Source organism: Piliocolobus tephrosceles, chromosome 19, assembly GCF_002776525.5.
Source record: "Piliocolobus tephrosceles isolate RC106 chromosome 19, ASM277652v3, whole genome shotgun sequence".
Lineage (NCBI taxonomy): Eukaryota > Metazoa > Chordata > Mammalia > Primates > Cercopithecidae > Piliocolobus > Piliocolobus tephrosceles.
In genome coordinates this window covers 39010079-39031366 of record NC_045452.1, presented here as the reverse complement: position 1 = coordinate 39031366, position 21288 = coordinate 39010079, and the positions used below count along the sequence as shown (strand labels likewise).

The window sequence follows — 21288 nt, the reverse complement described above, 5'->3', positions numbered from 1 at the left end:
GAGAAAACCACATGATACTTGCAGTGCTGAAGGTTTGCCCAGGGTACTATGGAGGGGCAAACTGGGGTCAGAAGGATTGCCAGAGAAGAGCACACTTCACCTGAGCTGAAGGGTGACTGGACGTTGCCTTGGAGGGTGCAATGCTGTCAGCAAAGCAATTGGCTAACACAGCTGCATCCAGATGCAAGGACAGAAGACACCAAGGAATGGAGAGAGGCTCAAGTGACTCTGAGGCGAGGTATCCATGGTGATCACAGGGGTGGAGGATGGTACAAGCACAGATGAAGCTAGGGACATATCTATGGGACAGAACCTATGGAGCCTGTATGTAGTAGCATCGTGGCTACCAGCAACATCCACATCACCCAGAAAACTGTTAGAGCTGCAAGAACTGGGGACCCACTCAGACTCCCTGAATCTAGAATAAACCCTGGGGGTGCAGCCTGGTGAGGTGTGTTTTAAAAGCCTCCAGGATACTGGTGCTCCCTCAAGTCTGAGAATCACTGTGCTTATCACTGGGAGTCACTCAGTGATTTCGATTTGGCTTTGCTTGAAGAGACTAGTTAAAAAGCAGTAACGATGCATTCCCCCATTTCTCAGGTTAGCCAATAACCCATTTTCCTGGTTCTTTGCAGAATAAAAGGGAATAAATGCACACAAAACTGTTAGACCTTCCTGGTCTTAGAAGCAATTTAAAGATCTACCTTACGCAGCACTAAAGGGATTCTGCTTTACAATAGGTGTGTGGGTGGTGTGAGAACCAGCGGGCTATCTTGGTCCATGGACAATGGATTTTGAGGGAGTTACGTCAGAGAGAGGAGATTTTTTTACATTACTGCCTCAAATAATTCCTGTCCTTTCCTTTCTTTTCCCTTTCCTTTCCTTTCCTTTCCCTTTTCCTTTCCTTTCCTTTTCTCTCCTTTCTTTCTTCTCCTTTCCTTTCTCCCTCCTCCCTCCCTCCCTTCCTTTTTTTCTTTTCTCTTTTTCACAGGGTCTCACTCTGTCACCCATGCTGGAATGCAGTGGTGGGATCATGGCTCACCGCCGCCTCAACCTCACCAGGCTCAAATAATCCTTCGACCTCAGCCTCCTGAGGACCTGGGATCACAAGCATTCCACCATACCAGGCGAATTTTTGTATTTTTTTGTAGAGACGGGTTTTTGCCATGTTGCCCAGGGTGGTCTCCAACTCCTGAGCTTAAATAATCTGCCCAACTCAGCCTCCCAAAGTGCTGAGATTATAGGTGTGAGCCACTGCTTCTGGCCTTAAATGATATTTTTGTTCTTATATCTCTCCTTAGAGTTGCACTGTATTAAAAACACTATCTGCGTCCTAGGTCTCATAATGGGGAGATATACAGGCATGTGATTGGCTCCCCCAAAGTCATTATCTTTTGAGGAGCTAGGAAAGGATGAGGTGTCCACATTTCATGAAGTAGAAAAGGGCCACATAACCTGATAATGAGACAGTGTTTAGAACTAAGGGGCTATGCAATTTCAGTTTGATAAATAAATGATAAACGACAGATTATTTAAAATAGGCGCTTTCTTGAGAGTCAAGAATGTTATTTGCAGGCTGCAGCTGCCATATTCTAGTCAGACTTGGCAGCTGAGGAGGAAAGGTTGGCCAAAGGTGTATGTGGGCTTTGCCTTGAGACATAAATGCTGAATGCTAGAAATAGACTGATAATTTTATGATACGGAATTGAGGTTAACTACCGCAAAGCAAAACTCCATTTATTCCATTTCTAAAGTGTAGGACAGCTTCCGCTGTATTCATCCAGCCAACAAACACCTGTGAAATAGCTCCTCTTGCTGGGACACTCCTTTTTTGAATTCTGTTGTTCTTCATACCTCATACCACCTGCTAGCCACAGTTGGTATTTCCTACCGGCCACAGAGGCCTATCAGTGCTCTCTGCCAAGGACCAAATAAGGGAATTCAGGCTTTGCTTCCTATGAATCAGCTCTGAGGGGTGGCGTCTGGGAATGCCCCCACCTATCTCCTGTGCCCGACAGTGGGGACTTAGAGGGTGTGCTCTGATGCCAAAGAGGGGGTATGCTAGTCTGTGAGCCTAAGGCTGGGCCCCAACTATTTAGCAGTGGCTGAGTGAACCCAAAGGGCTTTGGCCCACCACACATGCCTGGAAGGCTCAACCCAGAGTAGACCCTCTGCAGGTAATGGAGGGCCTGTAAAGGTAGTGTGGCCAAGGAGGGCAGGGCAGGAGCCCAAGAAAGGCCACAGAGATAAGGGAGGGAGGGTCTCTCTGACCCTAATCTGATAAACAAGCACAAGAGGCAGGGTTTCAAAGGCATGGTCATGGGGCCATGGAAAATGCTCAGAAGTAGTTTTGTGGGGTGGGAGAAGACAGCGTCCGATGGAAGCTTTGTAAGACAGCGCCAGTGGAGGGCCAGTCATGATCCAACACGGCTGTTAAGGAGGTCAGTTGGGCTGGGGTAGAGCTGAGTGAGATGAAGACATATCCACATCCACCTCTCACCCCAACAAACTACCGGGTCTGCATGCTCTGGAGGCAACCTGGATATCTTGATGAGAAAAGAGAGGAAAGGAGGGTGAAGAAGAATCTTCCTTGGGAACAAACAGGCCCTTTCCACTGAGGATGGCAGGGTTTGGGAAGCTGGAGGCTGGGGCAGGGAGCCAAGCCAGGAGTCACCCCGACCAGTGCTCTGACAGGTGCACAGGGCAGACTCTGTCTACCTTGTAGGTCTTTAAAATGGAACGGTCTCCATTTCCCTCCCGCTCTTCCATGTTTGTTAATAATATAAATTCAAGAATAACTAAGAGAACCCTTACGTGATATAGGAGGAGAGGGTAAGTGTGGAGACAAACTGAGTCCTGGAATCCACAGGGATGAGGCTGAGAGCAGGTAGTGGGTGAGAGTGACCCTGGGCTGGAAGGGACCCACAGATGGGAATGGCAGGGAATGGCACTGCCAGGAGGCAGGTGGAAGCTGTGACAGTCAAACTGAGAGAGAGAGAGAGAGCGAGCGCTTTTAAAGGAGTGAGCGGCATCAATCACACGCACGGTTGTTGCAGCCTTTGTCATTTTTGCTAAGTATCTGCCCAGAAGAACCAAAGAAGATCCATGTCTCAGAAGGAGCCTGCCCACTGAAAGGTGAGCTTTAATTTTACAACTGGAAGGAATTCCTGAGTGCTTTACATCCATGCCAAAAGAACCAATGAACCGGAAACCATTTTTGAGTGGGGCACTGCTATAAAGCTACCTGAAAATATGGAAGTGATTTTGGAACTGGGTAATGGGCTGAGGTTAGAAGAGTGTTGAGGGCTCAGAAGAAGAGAGGAAGATGAGGGAAAGTGCTGGGATTATAGGTATGAGCCACCACGGGTAGCCTCTTATCTATTTTTGGGTAATGAAAGGCTTTAGCCATGACTAAAGGGAATTTTAGACATCAACATGCAAGAATAGGTATTTGGGGGGAGAATATTGAAAAAGTTGTCTAGGCTAGGCACAGTGACTCATGTCTGTAATTATAGCACATTAGGAGGCTGAGGTAGGAGGACCACTGCAGGCCAGGAATTTGAGACCAGCCTGGGCAAAATAGTGAGACCTTTTTTCCAAAAAAAAAAGAAAAAAAAAAAATCAAAAAGTTAACTGGGCATGGTGGTATGTACTTGTAGTCCCAGCTACTCAGGAGGCTGAGGTAGGAGGATCACATGAGCCTGGGAGGTCAAGGCTGCAGTGAGCCGAGATGGTGCCACTATACACCATCCAGCGAGTAAGATGCTGTCTCAAAACAAAAACAAAAACAAAACAAAAGAAAAGAAAGAGTTGTCCAACAGGCTACTGTATGTTCCCTGTTAGGAACATGCTAGAAGCATTCAGACCAAGGGCCCCTGTGAACACTCTGGCTTATGCTGGGGGGAAACACTGCACAAGTCCAGATGCAACACGTGCCACAGATACCACACAGGCCCACGGGAGCAACACAGGCACTCCCTGAATCACACTCTCCTTCAGTGGGAAGTCTTGTTTCCTAAATTCACTGAGGATCTGCCACCTAAATTCTTCTGTTATTTACAGAAAAACAAACCTTGTTTCCAACTTTAAATTGTTACTGGCAGGGAAAACAGGAAGGTAAAATGGTTTTATTTCTTATACATCTATAATTACTCAAAGCACAAAGTACTTTCATTTTTGGTCTCAACTTAAATATTTCAAAAGAACAGGAAGAGTTTATTATAGGAATTGAAAGAATTTAAAGGAGCTTTCAGAGTTTTTAATACAATGAAGAGTTTGGCTTTAAAAATGTTATGGGCTCTCTTGAAATAGAGTTAGTTATATCTTAATGTATTAACTTAAATGTATTTGAACTAGCGAAATACATTTGAAGGCACACATTGTATTTTTCTGTCTTGCTTCATGCTACCTTGAAAATAGTCTGGAAATTACCTGTGCCGGGGCAGCTAATTCATGCTCTCCTGGCTGGGGTTCTTCCTATGATGGACCCTAACCAACTTCGTCCAGCTGAGTTTTAAACAATAAAACTAATGTCATGTTCTTTCCTTTGCCTTAGGAAAGGGGTCCATGACATAGCAGATGCCATTTGATGATGTCTATGTAATTCTTGATTGGATATACGTTTTCCTTTGATTTTTCATTCTAACATCTGTGCCCTGTTTACTAACTTACCTATCTCATTTGATTTCTCTGAAAAGATGGGAAATGTCATCAGCGAGATGACTTAAGGACTGCTGTCTGAGGACATTCAGCACATGAAACAGTGTATATTCACCTATGCTCTCCCTGTATGGCATCTGTGCATTCATAATGCTCAATGCCATATTCACTTTAGCTTGATTTTCTGATTTGTTCTCTATGAAAAGCAGAGTTATCATTATATGAGAACCAATAAAACTGTCTAAGATGGTCTTCTGAATACTTTTATTAAATTACTACCTATCTATTTTTAAAAATTAATTAATTAAATTTTTGAGACGAGACTGACTCTGTCACCCAGGCTCGAGTGCAGTTGTGCAATCTTGCCTCACTGCAGCCTCTGCCTCCTAGGGTTCAAGAATTCTCCTGCCTCAGCCTCACGAGTGGCTGGGACTATAGGCATGAGCCATCATGCCTGGCTAATTTTTGTATTTTTAATAGAGATAGGGTTTCACCATGTTGGCCAGGCTGGTCTCGAACTCCTGATGTTAAGTGATCTGCCTGCCTTGGCTTCCCAAAATGCTGGGATTACAGGCATGTGCCACTGAGCCCAACCCCATCCATCCATTATTAGGTTATTGAAAATAAACTTCTATTTTTTTGTTGGGAAAATTTCACAATATTTACATTTATTGGGAGATATCTGCCATCAGAAATGGCAGTGCTGTCCAGAGCCATTGGTGGGGTGGGCGGAATCAGGGTCTAGCATAGGGATCGAAATTGGGGTTGTTAACTGAGGGACCACCTTATGGATTCCAGAGTGGGCCCACATCCATTATCCTCTATGGCTATCAAGTCAGTGCTGGGAGGGGAGGAGGGAGGAGAATCTATCATTAAAATGCACTGCTACTTTCTTGGTTATGATATGATGAATAAAACACTCAACTCAGAACTAGAGAAAAGAGTTCAAGTTCCAATAATGACAAATCGAGTGACTTGCTTAAGGTCATTTTGGTTAGGTGTAGAGACGGGCGTTGTATCTAATTTTCTGGAATTTAATCCAGTACTTTTTATACTGTATTCTAATTATACATAATTTACTTGTTGGAAATGGATTTAATGTATGCTAAGGCTACTTTATATAAAATGTGACGAAATAATGTCAACTTATATTTTTACATGTACTCTTCAGTTTTCACTGTGAATATTACATGTTTGTACATATATGTTACTGTAAAGCTTCCTAGTGAATATTATGCATAGTGTGCTTATCAGACAATTTAAGTCATTTTCAATATTATTCTGACCATACACAATCTTTGACCTAGTGTCACAACTTCAGGACCTGGTCCAATTGTAAAACATGTAATGTTGATGCACTAAGAAAAGACCTAAGGATGAGTATCAATAAATGTCCAAAATACCCTTTAGTTGCAACCTGATTTGCATTTCTGATCATATGCTCTTTAAATCAAGACAAAATACAATACTTGCCTTCTAAAATTGTATTGCAACTTTACAGTTTATAACCTGTTATAAAAAAAAAATCGAAGTGACTATACTTAGGTTTTTTTGTGTTCATCCAGACTCAACGTGAAGCTCTCAGAAGAAACCATCTAACAGGATTTCTGGCTTGATGACGACAGACGGCCTTGGTCCTAAGCCCTAGTCCAAGTTCGATTTGTGTCCTGTCAAGGTCACTCTGCTGGAGAGGTACAGCTTTTTCAGTGGGGTTTTGAATCAAGAATTGCCTCTTAGCCTGACAGTCCCAGACAGTATCTCTTTCCAGCCTACCTGAGCATCAGACCCAGATTCCACCCCTGTGGCCGCCAGTAGCTCTTGCAAATGCAGCCAGCATCTTCCTGGCTGCACTCTGAAGCTGGAAACCAAGGGAACTGCCTGCTTAGGTCAGGAGACCTGCCAGACCCTTTGTGCATGCAGGCTGGCAGCTCTCTCCTGGGACAGAGAACTGGAGTCCTTGAAAAAGGCCCATCACATGGCTAAACTGAGAGGAATAACCCAATACATAGATGGAAAGATGTAGAATACATTCCAAATGATATAAAGAAACATCATGGTTTCATTAAAGAAACATGTATATTTTATATATACAACAAAAAGATGCAAATTCAGTCACCTATAGCTTTCTAGAAAGTCCACAGTTTTTTTTTTTTAAAGCACTACCTTTTGATATGAACCTTTTATGATAAAAGGAAATAATGGTAAATGGTTTATGTGTTAACAGATATTTATTGCACTCCTGCTGAGGCTACAGTGAACACACAAGACATATCCTCAACCCTCATGGAACCTAGAGTCTAGTCCGCCTAACAACATTGAAGAAGAGCAATCTTACTTCATATGGATGACCAGAGATTTTGAATTTTTTTTTCTTGTTATCAAGGAAGGAGGTTAGACTCGTTAACATGAGAAGGGCCAAAAATTCTTTAAGCATTGGTAAGAAATGTTGATTTTCAGGAATTTCAATAAGCCTATATTATAAAACCAATGCTAGAGCCAATGGATTAGTTAATAAAAGCAAATACAAACTTTTGTCATTTTTCACAGCCTAAAGATTAAAGTGATAGTTGAAGAATTAAGTAAAGTTTATTTCAAGGCAAGCTTTTTGAATTTCAATTGATATAGGAAAAAAGGGTGTTTACTCACTACTAAAGTTACTCTAAGGTTAAGTTTATAATTTGGAAAGAAAAGGATAGCAGGTAAGAATGTAAATTTCATATATCTTCTCTAATTTTTTTGGTGTTGGGTATAATTTATAACATGAGTTTGGAAGGAATAGTAAAGGGAGTTAATATTTATTGGGCATTACTAGGCATGAACTACAATCTTGGCACTTCATAGTCATCAACTTGTTGACTGCTCAGAAACCCAGGAGGCAGACCCAGGCAGCCTGGGTGGAAGTCCTCAATCTGACAGTCACCAGCCTTCAGAACTTGGGCAAGTTCCTTTGACTTCAGGATCTCCCTCTGCACAAAACTGGGTGTTCCCAGCTCACAGATAAAATGAGATAATGTGTGCAGGAGTTGAGCATTGTGCCTAGCAGGAAGCAAACTCCAGGAAGGACAGCTGTCCCAGGAACCCCTGGCCAGGAAACACTAGTGCGGGAAGGTGCCTTGTTCTTTCCCAGAGGTAGAGGGATTTCAGTGCAGAAGGCAAGTGGAGCCCGCAGTTTATTAAACCATTACTGTCGAGGTCACTGGAAATATGGCAGTTTTGTTTTTAGATGACAGACTGAGCCATTTTCCTGTTGTAAGAGCTCAACTCTGAAACTTAATAGGTTGTAATGATGCCTCAATTAGCTGAAATTATTGGGGATAGTGGAGATGTGATATTCTGGTTAAAAGTATTCTTCGGATTACTGAAATTTAATTAAATCTCTAAATGTTCAACTTCAGTATTTTACAGAAATCATACCTCTTTTTCTTAATTCTAAATGAGAATTTTGCTCATTTTAAGTAAAATTTGCACCCAGATGGTACAATACTGAGGGCCAAGAAAGTGATAAAATTATTCGCAGATTTTTATTGCAAGTTATCACTTTGATCATTATTCTCAGCACAGGAATATTTAAGTAATTGACTATTTCATATTTTTGGGACAGCCTGTGGTTCTGCAAAGATTTCTCATTTAATGCAAAACTAAAACAACACATATTTTATATCAATAGGAAAAAAGTATCTGTCTTAAATTGTATCCTCTGGATAAATGTTTTGCGATGTATATAATAATTAAATATTCCAAATAATGAAAGTTTTATTTTAGCAGTGACTATGGCAAACACATACATACACACACGCAAACATGCACACAAGTAGCTGGCAATCACATTGTCCTTAATTTGCATAAAAGGAGGGTAAGTTGATTCTGAGACTGATTACGAGAGAAGGTGACAGATACTGCTAAAAGAGACACCTTAGGAGATAAACTAAAAATTAGAATTTTCTGAAAAACCAAAGAAGTCCTTAGTTGTACAATTTTCAGGTACTTTATCAAATGTTATCAATTATTTATAGCTTTAAATATTCTTTCTGATTTTGAATCAGAAACAAAATCTGCCACCAATTAAATTGTATTTGCTTACACAAATCCTTTTGTTTTTCCAAGAATGTCAAACGAAACTTTATTGTCATTTATTTTAGTTTATTCAGAACTGCTTACATTGTCTTTGAATTTCTGTCAAGGCCTCGGTTAGCACTTTAATTAACTTAATATTTGTAAAAGTATTTAAGAGCCCTTTCCAAGACTTTATCTTGCATAATACAGACATCAAATACGCTCGTGGTTCTTGAACATCTTTCTATGGGCTTACATTTGGGATGTGAAGATGTCCATTTCCCATGAAACTTATCACAAATTGGATCACTATTGCCCTTTACTTTTCAATGAACTATATTGAAAATTACTATAGTAGAAACTCATATGAAAAGTGGTTGGTCGCCTGGTGTATTGAGTGTGGTTCACATCTTTGGGTGCCTGCCATTGTACAGGCTGGGGCATTTCACTGTATCATGAGTTAGGACTGAGTTCAGCATGTCTGCTGTCTGGAGATCCTAATAGCTGGGATGCCTTCTCCATGGCAGTCTCAGAAACACATAATGCTTCACAGGCAACTGTGATATGGAACACTTGTCTTCTAGGCCTCTTCCTTCCCAACTCACATATACACTCACCTCTCCTTCACGCAACCCATTCATTCATTCATGGAACACATGTCAGCCACGAGGGATCGGAGCTGAGTGAGCCTCTCCTCCTGCCGCCAAGGAGCTCCCATAACAGTGGAGGGGATGCACATGAAACAGACTGCAGAAGCCATGGGGTGGGGACCTCGCTGAGCTATCACCAAGAGTGATGGATAACACAGAGGGTGAAACTCTAATTGCATTTTGGAAATTCCCATTTTCAAGGGGGCAGTCATGCACAATCTGAGCCTCAAATGAGCAGGAATGGACAGGAGAGGTGAGAGTGTTACAAACTGTGGAACACTGACAAGAAAGACGATGATACTTGTGGACTGCTGCGTGGGTAGGTATCCCTGGGAAGGTGGGGCAAGGTAAGGGGCCTGAATCCGGGTGCTGTAGCTGATGTAGGATGGCTGCATTCACCAGGTCCTGAGCAACCTTTGCTGGACATGAAAGATTTTAAAATCAGAAGCTCTTCTTTGGTGAAAGAAATAACTAAGATAAAAGGCGTGCCGGGTGCGCTGGCTCACACCTATAATCCCAGCACTTTGGGAGACTGAGGTGGGAGGATCACTTGAGGTCAGGAGTTCAAGACCAGCCTGGCCAACATGGTGAAAACCCCTGTTTCTACTAAAAATACAAAAAAATTAGCTGGGTGTGGTGGCTCGTGCCTGTAATCCCAGCTACGTGGGAGGCTGAGGCAGGAGAATTGCTTGAACTTGGGGGACACAGGTTGCAGGGAACAAAGATTGTGCCATCTGTACTCTAGCCTGGGCGACAGAGTAAGACTCTGTTTCAAAATGAATAATAAATAAATAAAATAAAAGGGGAAAGTTGCTTATTTTGATCAATAGGGGGTGTTGTTACAGAAGCAGTGTTCGTTCAACGATAATTAAATAAATGTAATATCTATCTCCAGTGTTAGAGAAAGGCAACCAAAGCGCCCCTTACCTTTAAAAGGCTTACAGTCTAAATGGTTATTTTCCCACCAAAACCCCAGAGCTATTTCCTCCTTTACCCTGAATCTATCTATTGAATGCATCTTTTACTTCCAATTTTCCCACCAAAACCCCAGAGCTATTTCCTCCTTTACCCTGTATCTCTCTACTGAATGCATCTTTTACTTCTGATCAACATCCGTGACCATCAATGAGCTTCCACCTTAGACTTCCCACGACTGCATATGTCCACCCTGACTGACAGATGTGGGGCTCCCTCTTTGGGGCTAATGCTATTTCTCCTTTCTTTCTCCTTACACAAAACAGATATTCTGGATTTTATGCCATAAATAAAGGCATGTTGTATGTAACATATTGTCCTTTACACATACATTAGATTTCACGTAATAGCATCCAATTCGATTGAATCAGTGTTGTCCTTTAAAAGCTCATTATATAAACAGGCCAACGTGAAATGATAAGCTGGTAACAGGGCAGCCCCTACCTCATTAGTCAGTTAGATCACCGGCAAGTCCGCCTGCTGACAGGCCATGCCACAAAGGCCCACTACAGAGATAGATTGCACTCCTCCATGAACAATATATTATAGTCGATTCACAATCTAATGAAAGCCAGGCTTCCTTTTAATAGTCCCACAACATGTTCATCCTTTGGCACTCAAAAGAAATTTAACTGCAATGCACTGACTTTTGTGGCTGCTTTCTACAGAGAGAGAAAGGATACAATGCCTTTTAAAGCCTCAGAAGTTTCCATTTTTAGTTATAAGAGCTAGATCCTCTGTGGACAGACACCTCTCTCATGCAGGACCCAAAAGACCCAAATAGCTTTTGAGGCCATAGTAATACCTGGTCTTTTTCGGGGAAAAACACAAGAGAATGTGTAAAGCTAGTGGCTAAAACTTCACAGTCTTCCATTCAAGACAGAGTGAGTCAGCATTCCATTTGTAGAGTGGCGGGAATGCGTGTGGGGTTATGGCTTGCTGAGTGTCTTTATTCTACAATGTGTGTGATGCTCGCAGGTGGTGAATGTGCTCACAAAGACCAATGACACTGCCCCCCACACTCCTCGGCCTGCACTGTCTGTGCAGCTAAACAGTCATATCACACTGCCCACTGGAAACACAACTCATTGACTGAGGTTGAGAAACGCTGACACAAAGGGGCTGCATTAACGCATGTAATACCAAAGGTGGTATCCGCCCCAACACTGAAAATCCATTTTTGTTACAGAGGCTGGTCATCTTATGAAAGAACCCACACTAGAAGGAAAACAAACAAACAATCAAACAAAAAAAAAAAACAGATGCAATGGTTAGAAGAGGTGTGTGATGTGAAGACCTCATTGTGGTTGTTGGCTGCCCTCTTCTCCCATTGACACCACAGGAAAAAAAAAGGTGAGGAAAGAGATAAGAAAAAAAAAATCACATGCAATGAGAGAAATTCAGAGCTGGGATAATTAATGCAATCTTACAGAACTCTTGGTTCAATAATAACATTCTGGATGAAATGGAATTTGGCCTAAGACAGTCATCTCCAAGAGCACATTCAGGAGGATGACTAATGCCATGGCCCACCAGGTCAGGGCTTGACTTGAAGGTCATGGAACAGTGGTGGTTGGTGATGAGCTTGCTCCAGAATCAACACTGCTTCCTTACTCGAGGAAGTTTGCTATGGAAACCATGGCTGTTGAATGAAACAATGTGCTTAGTGATGCAATTGTTTACATTGTGGCTCAAGCTTTCTTTCTCTCCCGGCTACTTACAACAAACACTAAAGTAACCAGCAGCCAGTCGGCCTCTATGGGCCACACATGGGGTAGCACTGCCCTGGGCGTCAGATGATTCGACAGCTCACTTCGCTGGCAAGAAAATGTAGGGGCTTTCTTGAGAATACATCAAGTTAGTGGCACAGTGAGGATCTGGCCTGTTTCCTGCCACCTCAGTGGACTGTCTGCCACCGCATGCTTTGTCATTTAAAAAAAAAAAGCAATTTGAAAACATTTTTGCTGGGATGAAATGAGAGCATGCAGTCAGGGACTTCAGTTTCACTATTTCTGTAGAGACCACTGCTTAGGACCTTGATCAAGATTCAAGCAAAAAAAAAAAAAAAAAGATAAAACTACTTTATTCTCTGAGATACAGAATTTGCTGTGACCGTATTCAAAATGTGGATACAAATACTGCATTTTAGGAAAAGGGCTTTCAAGTTAATTTGGAAAAACTTAGTTTTGTAAAATTTGAGAGTCTTGGTGTCAGAACACTGAACAGGAGTGAAGGGCTCACCCTGGGGGGAAAGCACCGGGAATACAAGTGTTTGCTGGGTTTACCTTCCACGTGACCCTGATGCTCTGAGATGATATAGGCTCCAGGTGAACTTCCTGAGGTGGACCGTCAGGAGCTGTAAGGACCAAAAACCCACATGCAGGTTAGAGAAGCGTGCCGGAGCAGATCGAAGCCTACACAGCCAAAGGCGGTCCCCGAAGTCATCCCATCCCCATGTTTGGCACAGAGAAAGAAGTTTTTAGTGGTCGTGGGAAACGTCAGTTTTGTAGAGTTACTGTGTCCAACTCTTGACCTTCGTTTATTTGCTCTTTGGAAACGTGAATCTTGAGGACCTATCACGGTATTCCTTCTCACCACGTCTTTGACAACTTCGCGTATCAATCCAAAGTTTGAACAAGTCAAGGGGTACCACAGAAAGTTGCAAAACAAAATTTCCCTTATAAAATGCTGTCTATGGTGTGTACTGAAGGTCCTTCTCTCCCTGCTGGAAGCTTTGCTTAGTGATGTGGTATTGGGGTTTCTCAATTGATTAGAACGACTTCGGGCAAAAATAATCAAGATTCTTCTGCCTTTGGGTGTCTTTCATGGCTTTTGTTCTTCAATTAAAAACGCTTGTGGCTGGGCGTGGTGGCTCATGCCTCTAATCCCAGTACTTTGGGAGGCCGACGCGGGTGGATCACAAGATCAGGAGATTGAGACCATCCTGACTAACATGGTGAAACCCTGTCTCTACTAAAAATACAAAAAATTAGCCAGGTGTGGTGGTGGGCGCCTGTAGTTCCAGCTACTTGGGAGGCTGAGGCAGGAGAATCGCTTGAACCTGGGAGGCAGAGGTTGCAGTGAGCTGAGATTGCACCACTGCACTCCAGCCTGGGGTACAGAGCGAGACTCCATCTCAAAACAAACAAACAAACAAACAAACAAACAAACAAACAAACAAACAAACAAAAACCCTTGTGAACCAGGGGCTCTAGCCACAGAGGGCTGAAGCAATGTTGAAGAGGTAAACAAAGTGTGCAGTTTAAAGCAACCTATTTCCGCCGAGTGTGCAATAAGTCAGCGGGCCAGTGAGAGACAATCCCAATTACATCCCAGTTAGAGCTGATTGGCATGTGTTGCAAATGTGCTATGTACTAGGTACGTGGTGTAGAACTAAGAGATGTAAACATTTTGCCAACCAAGAGTTCAGAATGTAATCAGAGCTATCAGATACACACACTGAAAGAAGGTTGCAATGCAAGGCAGCAGGTAAACAGGTGTCTTCTGAGAAGCAGAAGCAAATGACGACACAGAGATCAGAGGGAAAGAGTCCTTTAGATTAAAACATGTTTTTGGATTGACAATTTTGAGATCACTGCAGAACTACAGAAAGCCAGTTCTGTGGACATGTGCAAAAGGTTGTATGGCGCACGGGAGATAAGAAAGCAGTAGTGAATATGAACTCATTTTGGAGAGTTTGGAAGTAACAGGAAAGTGAAGATACTTTAAAGATAAAGGGTAGATTGGGGAAGGGCATGACCAATGAAAGCTGGCTTCCATTTTTATAACAGAAGAGGAAGTTCTGAGTAGTATCATGATGTAGTTGCTAAGCTGATGGCCATTTGAGTTTTTTTTGTCCGAGTTCACATTCTGGTTGTATCACTTGTTAGCTGTGTGCTTTTTCTGCGGGTTACTTAGCTTGTCTGTGACTCCATTTTTCTCTCTATATAATAGACCAATAGAATTTGTATCACAGGGTTGTTACGAAAACAATATGTTCAGTAAATATAAGAAATTATATTCATAATATAATTATCGTTAAGTGTTTTTAAATGGGGGAAGCAAATGGGAGAAACTTAACAACAACAACAAAAGGTAAACTTGAAGAAATAATGAAAGTCCTGGCAGAAACTGAAGAGGGCAGAAGATAACAGGCTATGGAGTGAGTCCAGCATAGGAAGAAACACCTCTGGGATGGGAGAAGGGCAGAGCTATGGAAGGCCTTAGGTAGGCTTACTGGTTGAAACCTGATTGCTGCTTTTCTCAACAATAGGACAATAAGCCAAGCAGGAAATCAGAATGGGAACATGAAGGAGAGAGTTATGGGCTTTAGGAACAGAACAAAGGCTTGGAAAATAGCTATGGTGTATAGAAAAGGGTGTACCCTGTGTCTTAGGGCACTAAGGCACTCTATCAAAGTAACCCTCCCCAGGAGTCAGTGCTCTAAGACGCAGGGATTGCTACTCCAAGACGATAATGGGACTCCACAGCTCCGTGCGCGCACTGAGGACCAAGAAGGAAGCTGATTCCGCAGGTTGGGGCTGGCGGGACTGGGAGAGAATGATGCTATAAGAATGCCAAGAAACGAAGCGGATTCTCCAGAATATATGGTTTGTATGGTTTAGAAATATGAGCTCGAAAGGAAACGGGGATATTGCAGCCTCAATTTTCCAGTTAAGATGTATTCATAATTAAAACAAAGATGTTAAAAGGCGAGAGCTGGAGAGAGAGAGGAGATGGGGGTTAGATCTCTGGGCTGCTTGTTCCCTGCACCCCTAATTCACACACTTGCTGATGCTGTCCCTGGCATCTGTTCCAAATGGCCCCTGTCCTCTGCTTTCTCCACCATCGCCCTTATGGGCATCCCTATCTCTCACTCTGCTGCCCCATTTCCACCCCACTTCTATGCCTGGTTACAGTTTCTATTTAGTTCCTAAACATTAATTCTGGTCTCTATTGTACTCTTTTAAAAAGGACATGGCTCCAGAGCACAATTCACACTGTTCACCCATCCTAGTAATTTTCTGCTCCCAGATAGCACCTCGCTGTCCTCTCCACGCTTTCGTTCTGCACATTCCTTATGAACCGCGTCCCAGCCATGTTCAAAACACATGGGACCCCTGGGTAGATCCCAACCTTTTCCCTGGAGCTTTCTTCTCCCTCCATCAGGGTTTGCTGCCCGTGTCTGTGGGCCTCCTGCTACAGTTTATTCCCGCCTGGGCCTGGGGACCTGTCCCTGTAGTGTGCGTATACATTTGCGTGTCTGTCTTTGCATGTCTCTGGTCACCCAGCAGATTCTACGTGGCACCAGGAACTGAGCCCAGAGTGAGTCCTTACTTTGAACGGGTAAAGCAATTTGTAGATGCTGAAATGCTGAGCATGCATCCCTCTCCTCCGCAGGTCCGGGGACAACTAGCAGTCTGGAGAGCTGCAGCCTCTCAGATCTATTAATTCCAAAAGTGCAAAGGCTCTGCTAGAACTGAAGTTAAAGTCCAGAACAGGAGCCAAGGGAGAGGCTGGCTTCCAGCTAATGGTGGTAATTATTGTTAAGGCTCTGTAACCAATTTCTTGCACATGAGGTCAAGGTCTTACGCAGGAAACTTTGGACATCAAATTCAATAAAACCTCATGGAATGGATTTCCCTCACACAGGGATAATTCTGTGCCCAATGAAAAGCACATCGTTTTCCATAAAAATCCTTGAAAAATGATTTTTGAGTCTGACAGCTATACTGAGGCTGTGTTACTTTAATTTAGTTACTCTTAACTGAATTTAACAAGAAGCCAGTTTGTTAGGAACTGGGGGCAATGTCGGGGTGCTGTCTCATCCTGAATCCTCTGGCTCCCTGGGGCGTGGCCTTTGGTTTGGTCCTCTCAGAAAGATGGCAGACAAGAGTTGCAGTCTTGATTTTCCAGTTGAGATATATTCATAATTAAACCAAAAGTGCCACCATAGTGTTTACAAGAATGTCCTCAATTCTATCAGAAAGCACACATTCCATAATGTAATCATGAATTGGGAATAACTTGCTTTTCCAATCTGGTCTGGTATTTATGTTTCTTGAGACAAGGTCTCACTCTGTTGCCCAGGCTAGAATGCAGTGGTGTGATCTTGGCTCACTGCAACCTCTACAGCCGAGGTTCAAGTGATTCTCCTGCTTCAGTCTCCCAAGTAGCTGGGATTACAGGTGTATGCCACCATACCTGGCTGACTTTTGTATTTTTAGTAGAGATGGGGTTTTGCCATGTTTCCCAGCATGGTCTCGAACTCCTGGCCTCAAGTGATCCGTCCGCCTCAGCCTCCCAAAGTGCTGGGATTACAGGTGTGAGCCACCATTCCAGACCCAGGTCTGGTATTTTATGAAGGTCCCCGCTGAAGAGGAGAGGGGGTGCAGTTCTTGTATCCAGGACAGACTTGATTGTTTTTAAGAATGTAACAGCTTAATTACTTAGCCTACCAATGCTGCCATGATTTGTCGGTAATGTATTTATTGTTCTGCCTGTTCCCTGAAGTGAGAGCACTTGGATCCCTCCTCTTAAAAAAAAAAAGTGATGAAAACAGTCCAGACAAACCAAAAGAATTGAATTTATACAAACACACATTATGGCTATGCCCAATATCATTAGGAAGGTTTTTTGTTTGCTTGTGTTTTACAAAGGACACTAAGTTTTCTACTATGTCTCTAAAACATTACTTTAAAAATGTTTTAAATTATACAAAATTCACCTTCTTTAAGAATTTTATTGCTTTCTGTATAACTCCTGAGCTGTAATTTTTTCACAGGTTCTCACCTCATTGCCAATGATGCCTATAAAATTACAATCCAAAGCCGATTGAGTTCCCAATGCAAAATGCATTAAGTCTCAATCATTAGGTATATCCATTTATTTAACTAAATTTGAAAAATGTGTTGACATTGGACATTTAAGAATTTACTTACATGGTTTCAAATGTAATATATAGAGAAAGCAGAATTGGCTTCCCCACCCCCCAGCCCCATCCTGAATATTTAGCTTATTTCCTGGGGATGGAGAAGGCTAGAGGTGAAGGTGATTTTCCAAGGCTGGGCACAGTGGCTCACGCCTGTAATCCCAGAACTTTGGAAGGCCAGAGTGGGCAGATCACCTGAGGTCAGGAGCTCAAGACCAGCCTGGCCAACATAGTGAAACATGGTATCTACTAAAAATACAAAAGTCAGCTGGGTGCAGTGGTGCATGCCCACAATCCCAGCCACTGGAGAGGCTGAGGCAGGATAACTGCTTGAACCCAGGAGGCAGAGGTTGCAGTGAGCTGAGATTGTGCCATTGCACTTCAGCCTGGGCAACAGAGCAAGACTCCATCTCAAAAAAAATAAAAAGTTATTTTCCAAAATAAACTCTGCATTTCTACAAAAGCCAAAACTCTTCAATCTGTAAACCAGTAATAAGCAAAGACTATCTTTATAATTTCTATTATGCTTGCAAAGGTAAAAGGCAGGGCAATTCATTCTGTGTGGCTGAAAACACAGGGATGACAGGTGCCTCCTGGTTGCCAAACGCATGGATCTCTGCTTTGCTTCCCTGTCCTGATCCTTCCTGGCTACGCTGGCTCTGTCCCTGTTCCTCCCCAGCTGGACAGCCTCCGGCTGCCCAGCAGCTCCTGTGTCCCTCCCAGATCTGGGACTCAAGCCTCGGTGCTCCATTCTGCTCCAAAATACTCTCCTCCCTGTCTGTATATCTTGGCTTTAACCAGCATCTTGGGGCTTCATCATTGATTGATATGGGCTCAATCACCCCAGTAGGAACCACTCCCACATTTTTGCCTCTGGTTCTGAATGGGAGATTTGCCTTCTTTGTGCCAGGTCCTAAACTAGGCAAAGACTGGGATACAAAAGTAGAAAAAATATATAAATTTTAAAAAAGTAGTGAGGAGCAGCTGTACAATTCTACAAACACACATTCGTCTTCTACAGGAGTTGGGTGGGTGGGTGAGAGGCATGCTCTGTGTTGGACAAAGGGAACCAAGACAGTGTTTAGTAAAAATCAAAGTACGACAAAGAATAGCTGGTGCCCAGATGGGAAAAGGCTGAAGTAATGTAATAACTATTTATTAAATAAATGGCTCATTTATTTAGCCTACTTATTTAATAAGCACATCCTACGTGCTAAACACCATTCTAGGTGCCTGGGATACAGCAGTGAGTGAGCAGAACAGGCAACTCCACCTGTCCTGGTGGGATGGGATCAAAACAGACTATAAGCAAAATAAGTCAACAACTTACACGGTACAAGTGTGATACTTGTACTGGGTGGTGATACAAGCAACTGGTAGAAGGAGAGTGGTAAGGGAGGAAGGGGACCCAGTGGAGTGGGCAGCGGGATGAATTTTAATAGGGTGGCCAGGATCGGATTCTTGGAGAATAATGTTTGAAAGTGGTAAGGGAAGAAAGGAAGAACATTTCAGAACATTCCAGAACTGTTCCAGAACATTTCAGGATAGCAGACAGAGGTATACACAATGTGTATGAGGGATAGCAAGAAGGCCGATAACTTTCTTTAGGTTTAATTTCCAAAGTTTCTTCAAACCCAGGATGGAGGAGAATGACAAAAATCTACAGAAACAGATCGCTGAGGGCCTGGTTGGGCATGGGGTGTGCTCGGCTCTTCTCGCTGAGTGAACGCCGTGCATTTGACTCTTACTGAAGAACACACTGATGCCGCCCTCTGAGCTAATGAGCACAGCCTGCCCTATGTTTGTTTCACATGCTCCTGACTTTTATTCCTTCTGCCCTCATTCCATCCTCTCCCCTCTGCCCCAGCTTAGCGCATAGGAAACTCTTCTTCCAGGTCACAGCTGCTGCCCTGGAATGGGAGGAAAGATGAGGCAAGGACTTAACTTAGTGCAGGACTCCTTGGAAACCCAGCGACTCATGACCCTTCCATAATCCACACCTTCCATTCTCTGATGGTCTGTCAAATTCAGTGGTGTTTCAACGAGCGCCCACTAATTGAAGCTGCACGTTCTATGCATAGATTTATAGTGAAAATAATGAATGGGGAAGCCACCCCAAACTCGGTCACAAGGCACTAAGTGACTCACGACCTGCAGGGGGCAGCTGCTAATGGGGAAGTTGGTCTGCAGCAAGGGTCAGCTGTGAATGTCACGTGTCACGTGGCTGATCTGTGTCAAAGAGACACACTTCGGGTCCATTAACAGCTGATCTTGTGAACTCCGACTGTGTCACTTACTCTCTTGACTGCTCCTTTGTTGTGGGGGCTGCTGGTGCTGGGGGGGGGGGTTTGGGGAAACCGTGAAGACTGTGCTGAATGGTGTGGCCTTGGCTTCATGGCTATTCTCTGAGGTCAAGTGTATTAAAGTGGTATGATAATGCTTCATGCACTTTCACATGCAAATAAACTCAGTAGTTTGGGGTTGGAGCAATGTGATTTCCCAACATTAGGTAGGGACACTATGCCAATGGCAGAAATCCCTTCCTCACTAAGCTTTGCAGTGGATATAGCAGAAATCTAAAACTCATATTCCCATGGTGGCCAGACTTCACCAGAGATCCATAAACATTTCTATAAAGACTCAGATAGTACAAATTTTGGGCTTTATGGGCCCATGTTATTCTTTTTTTTTTTTTTTTTAAGATGTAAAAACTATACTTAGTTCAAGGTCTGTAGGTGAAATCTGGCTCACCGACTGTAGTGTGCTGACCCTTCAATGAATGGAGGATGGGAACTATGGCTCACTGAGGGTGTATGGTCAGCCTCTGGGGTGGCCACTCCATGCTTAACTCCAGCTCATTGCTGCCAAGCAGGAACTCAAGAGCAACTCAAAATTTAGATTTTCAGCTGAAATTTCCAGATTTAAAAAATTAACACCGAATTAAAAAGTTTTGCACAACACTCATATCCACAGGCCTGATTTGTCGTGGGCCGCAGCTTATGGCCTGGAATATGCCCTATTCCATCAGGACTGGGGGACGGCACCTCGAGCCCCAGATGCAGCTATTTCCTGGTTGGTCACTGGAGCTCTGATGGGGGCTGTATTCTTCCCCGTCTTCTTTCCCCTCGGCCTTCCTCTTCTATCTTTCACCTTTCTCTACTTTTTTGCGTGAAGTTCTTGTCTTAGTCTTTTGGGGCTGCTATAAACTGCATGACTTACACACAACAGGAGTTTATTTCCTTTTCTTTTTTTGACAAGGAGTCTCACTCTGTTGCCCAGGCTGAAGTGCAGTGGCACGACCTCAGCTCACTACAACTTCCCCCTCCAGGGTTCAAGTGATTCTCCTGCTTCAGCCTCCCAAGTAGCTGGGATTACAGGCATGTGCCACAATGCATGGCTAAATTTTTTTTCTTTTTTTTTTGTATTTTTAGTAGAGACATGGTTTGGCCATGTTGGCCAGATTGGTCTCGAACTCCTGACCTCAAGCGATCCCCCTGCCTCAGCCTCCCAAAGTGCTGGGATTACAGGCGTGAACCACTGCACCTGGCTCAGAAGTTTATTTCTTACAGAAATTTATTTCTAGAGGTTAAGAATTCCAAGATCAAGATGCCAGATTTGGTGTCTGGTGAGGGCTTTTTCTTCTGGTTCATAGATGGTGCCTTCCTCCCGTGTCCTCCCAGGGCAGAAGGGGTAACTTCCGACCCACTTCTTAATATTATTGCATTAGGAATTAGGTTTCAAGATATTAATTTGAAAGGGAAGGCATGAACATTCAGACCAGGGCACCCTTCAGAATTTCACTGTGGGTTTAATCCAGGATATATTTTCTCAACACACACACACACACACACACACACACACGCACACACACATACTCTGCTCATTGCGACACCCATTCTGAAGGCAATACTGTGAATAATGTTTATAAATGTTCATCTCATATGTTCATCTCCCTTATGCCAGACACACACAAGGGACAGAATTGTGCAGGGGGCCACAGCCCCTCCACATCAGGTGGCA

The 21288-nt window shown here is 43.3% G+C and overlaps 1 protein-coding gene across 1 annotated transcript in view; it reads right to left on the bottom strand.

The window, feature by feature from the left end:
* The window catches only part of DSCAM (DS cell adhesion molecule), a 703505-nt gene that overhangs the window by 129124 nt on the left and 553093 nt on the right, over positions 1 to 21288 (bottom strand). Inside the window, exon 16 of the mRNA XM_023193411.2 lies at positions 12623 to 12693. Coding sequence (XP_023049179.2) covers positions 12623 to 12693 — 71 coding nt within the window. The remainder of the gene's footprint in view (positions 1 to 12622; positions 12694 to 21288) is intronic.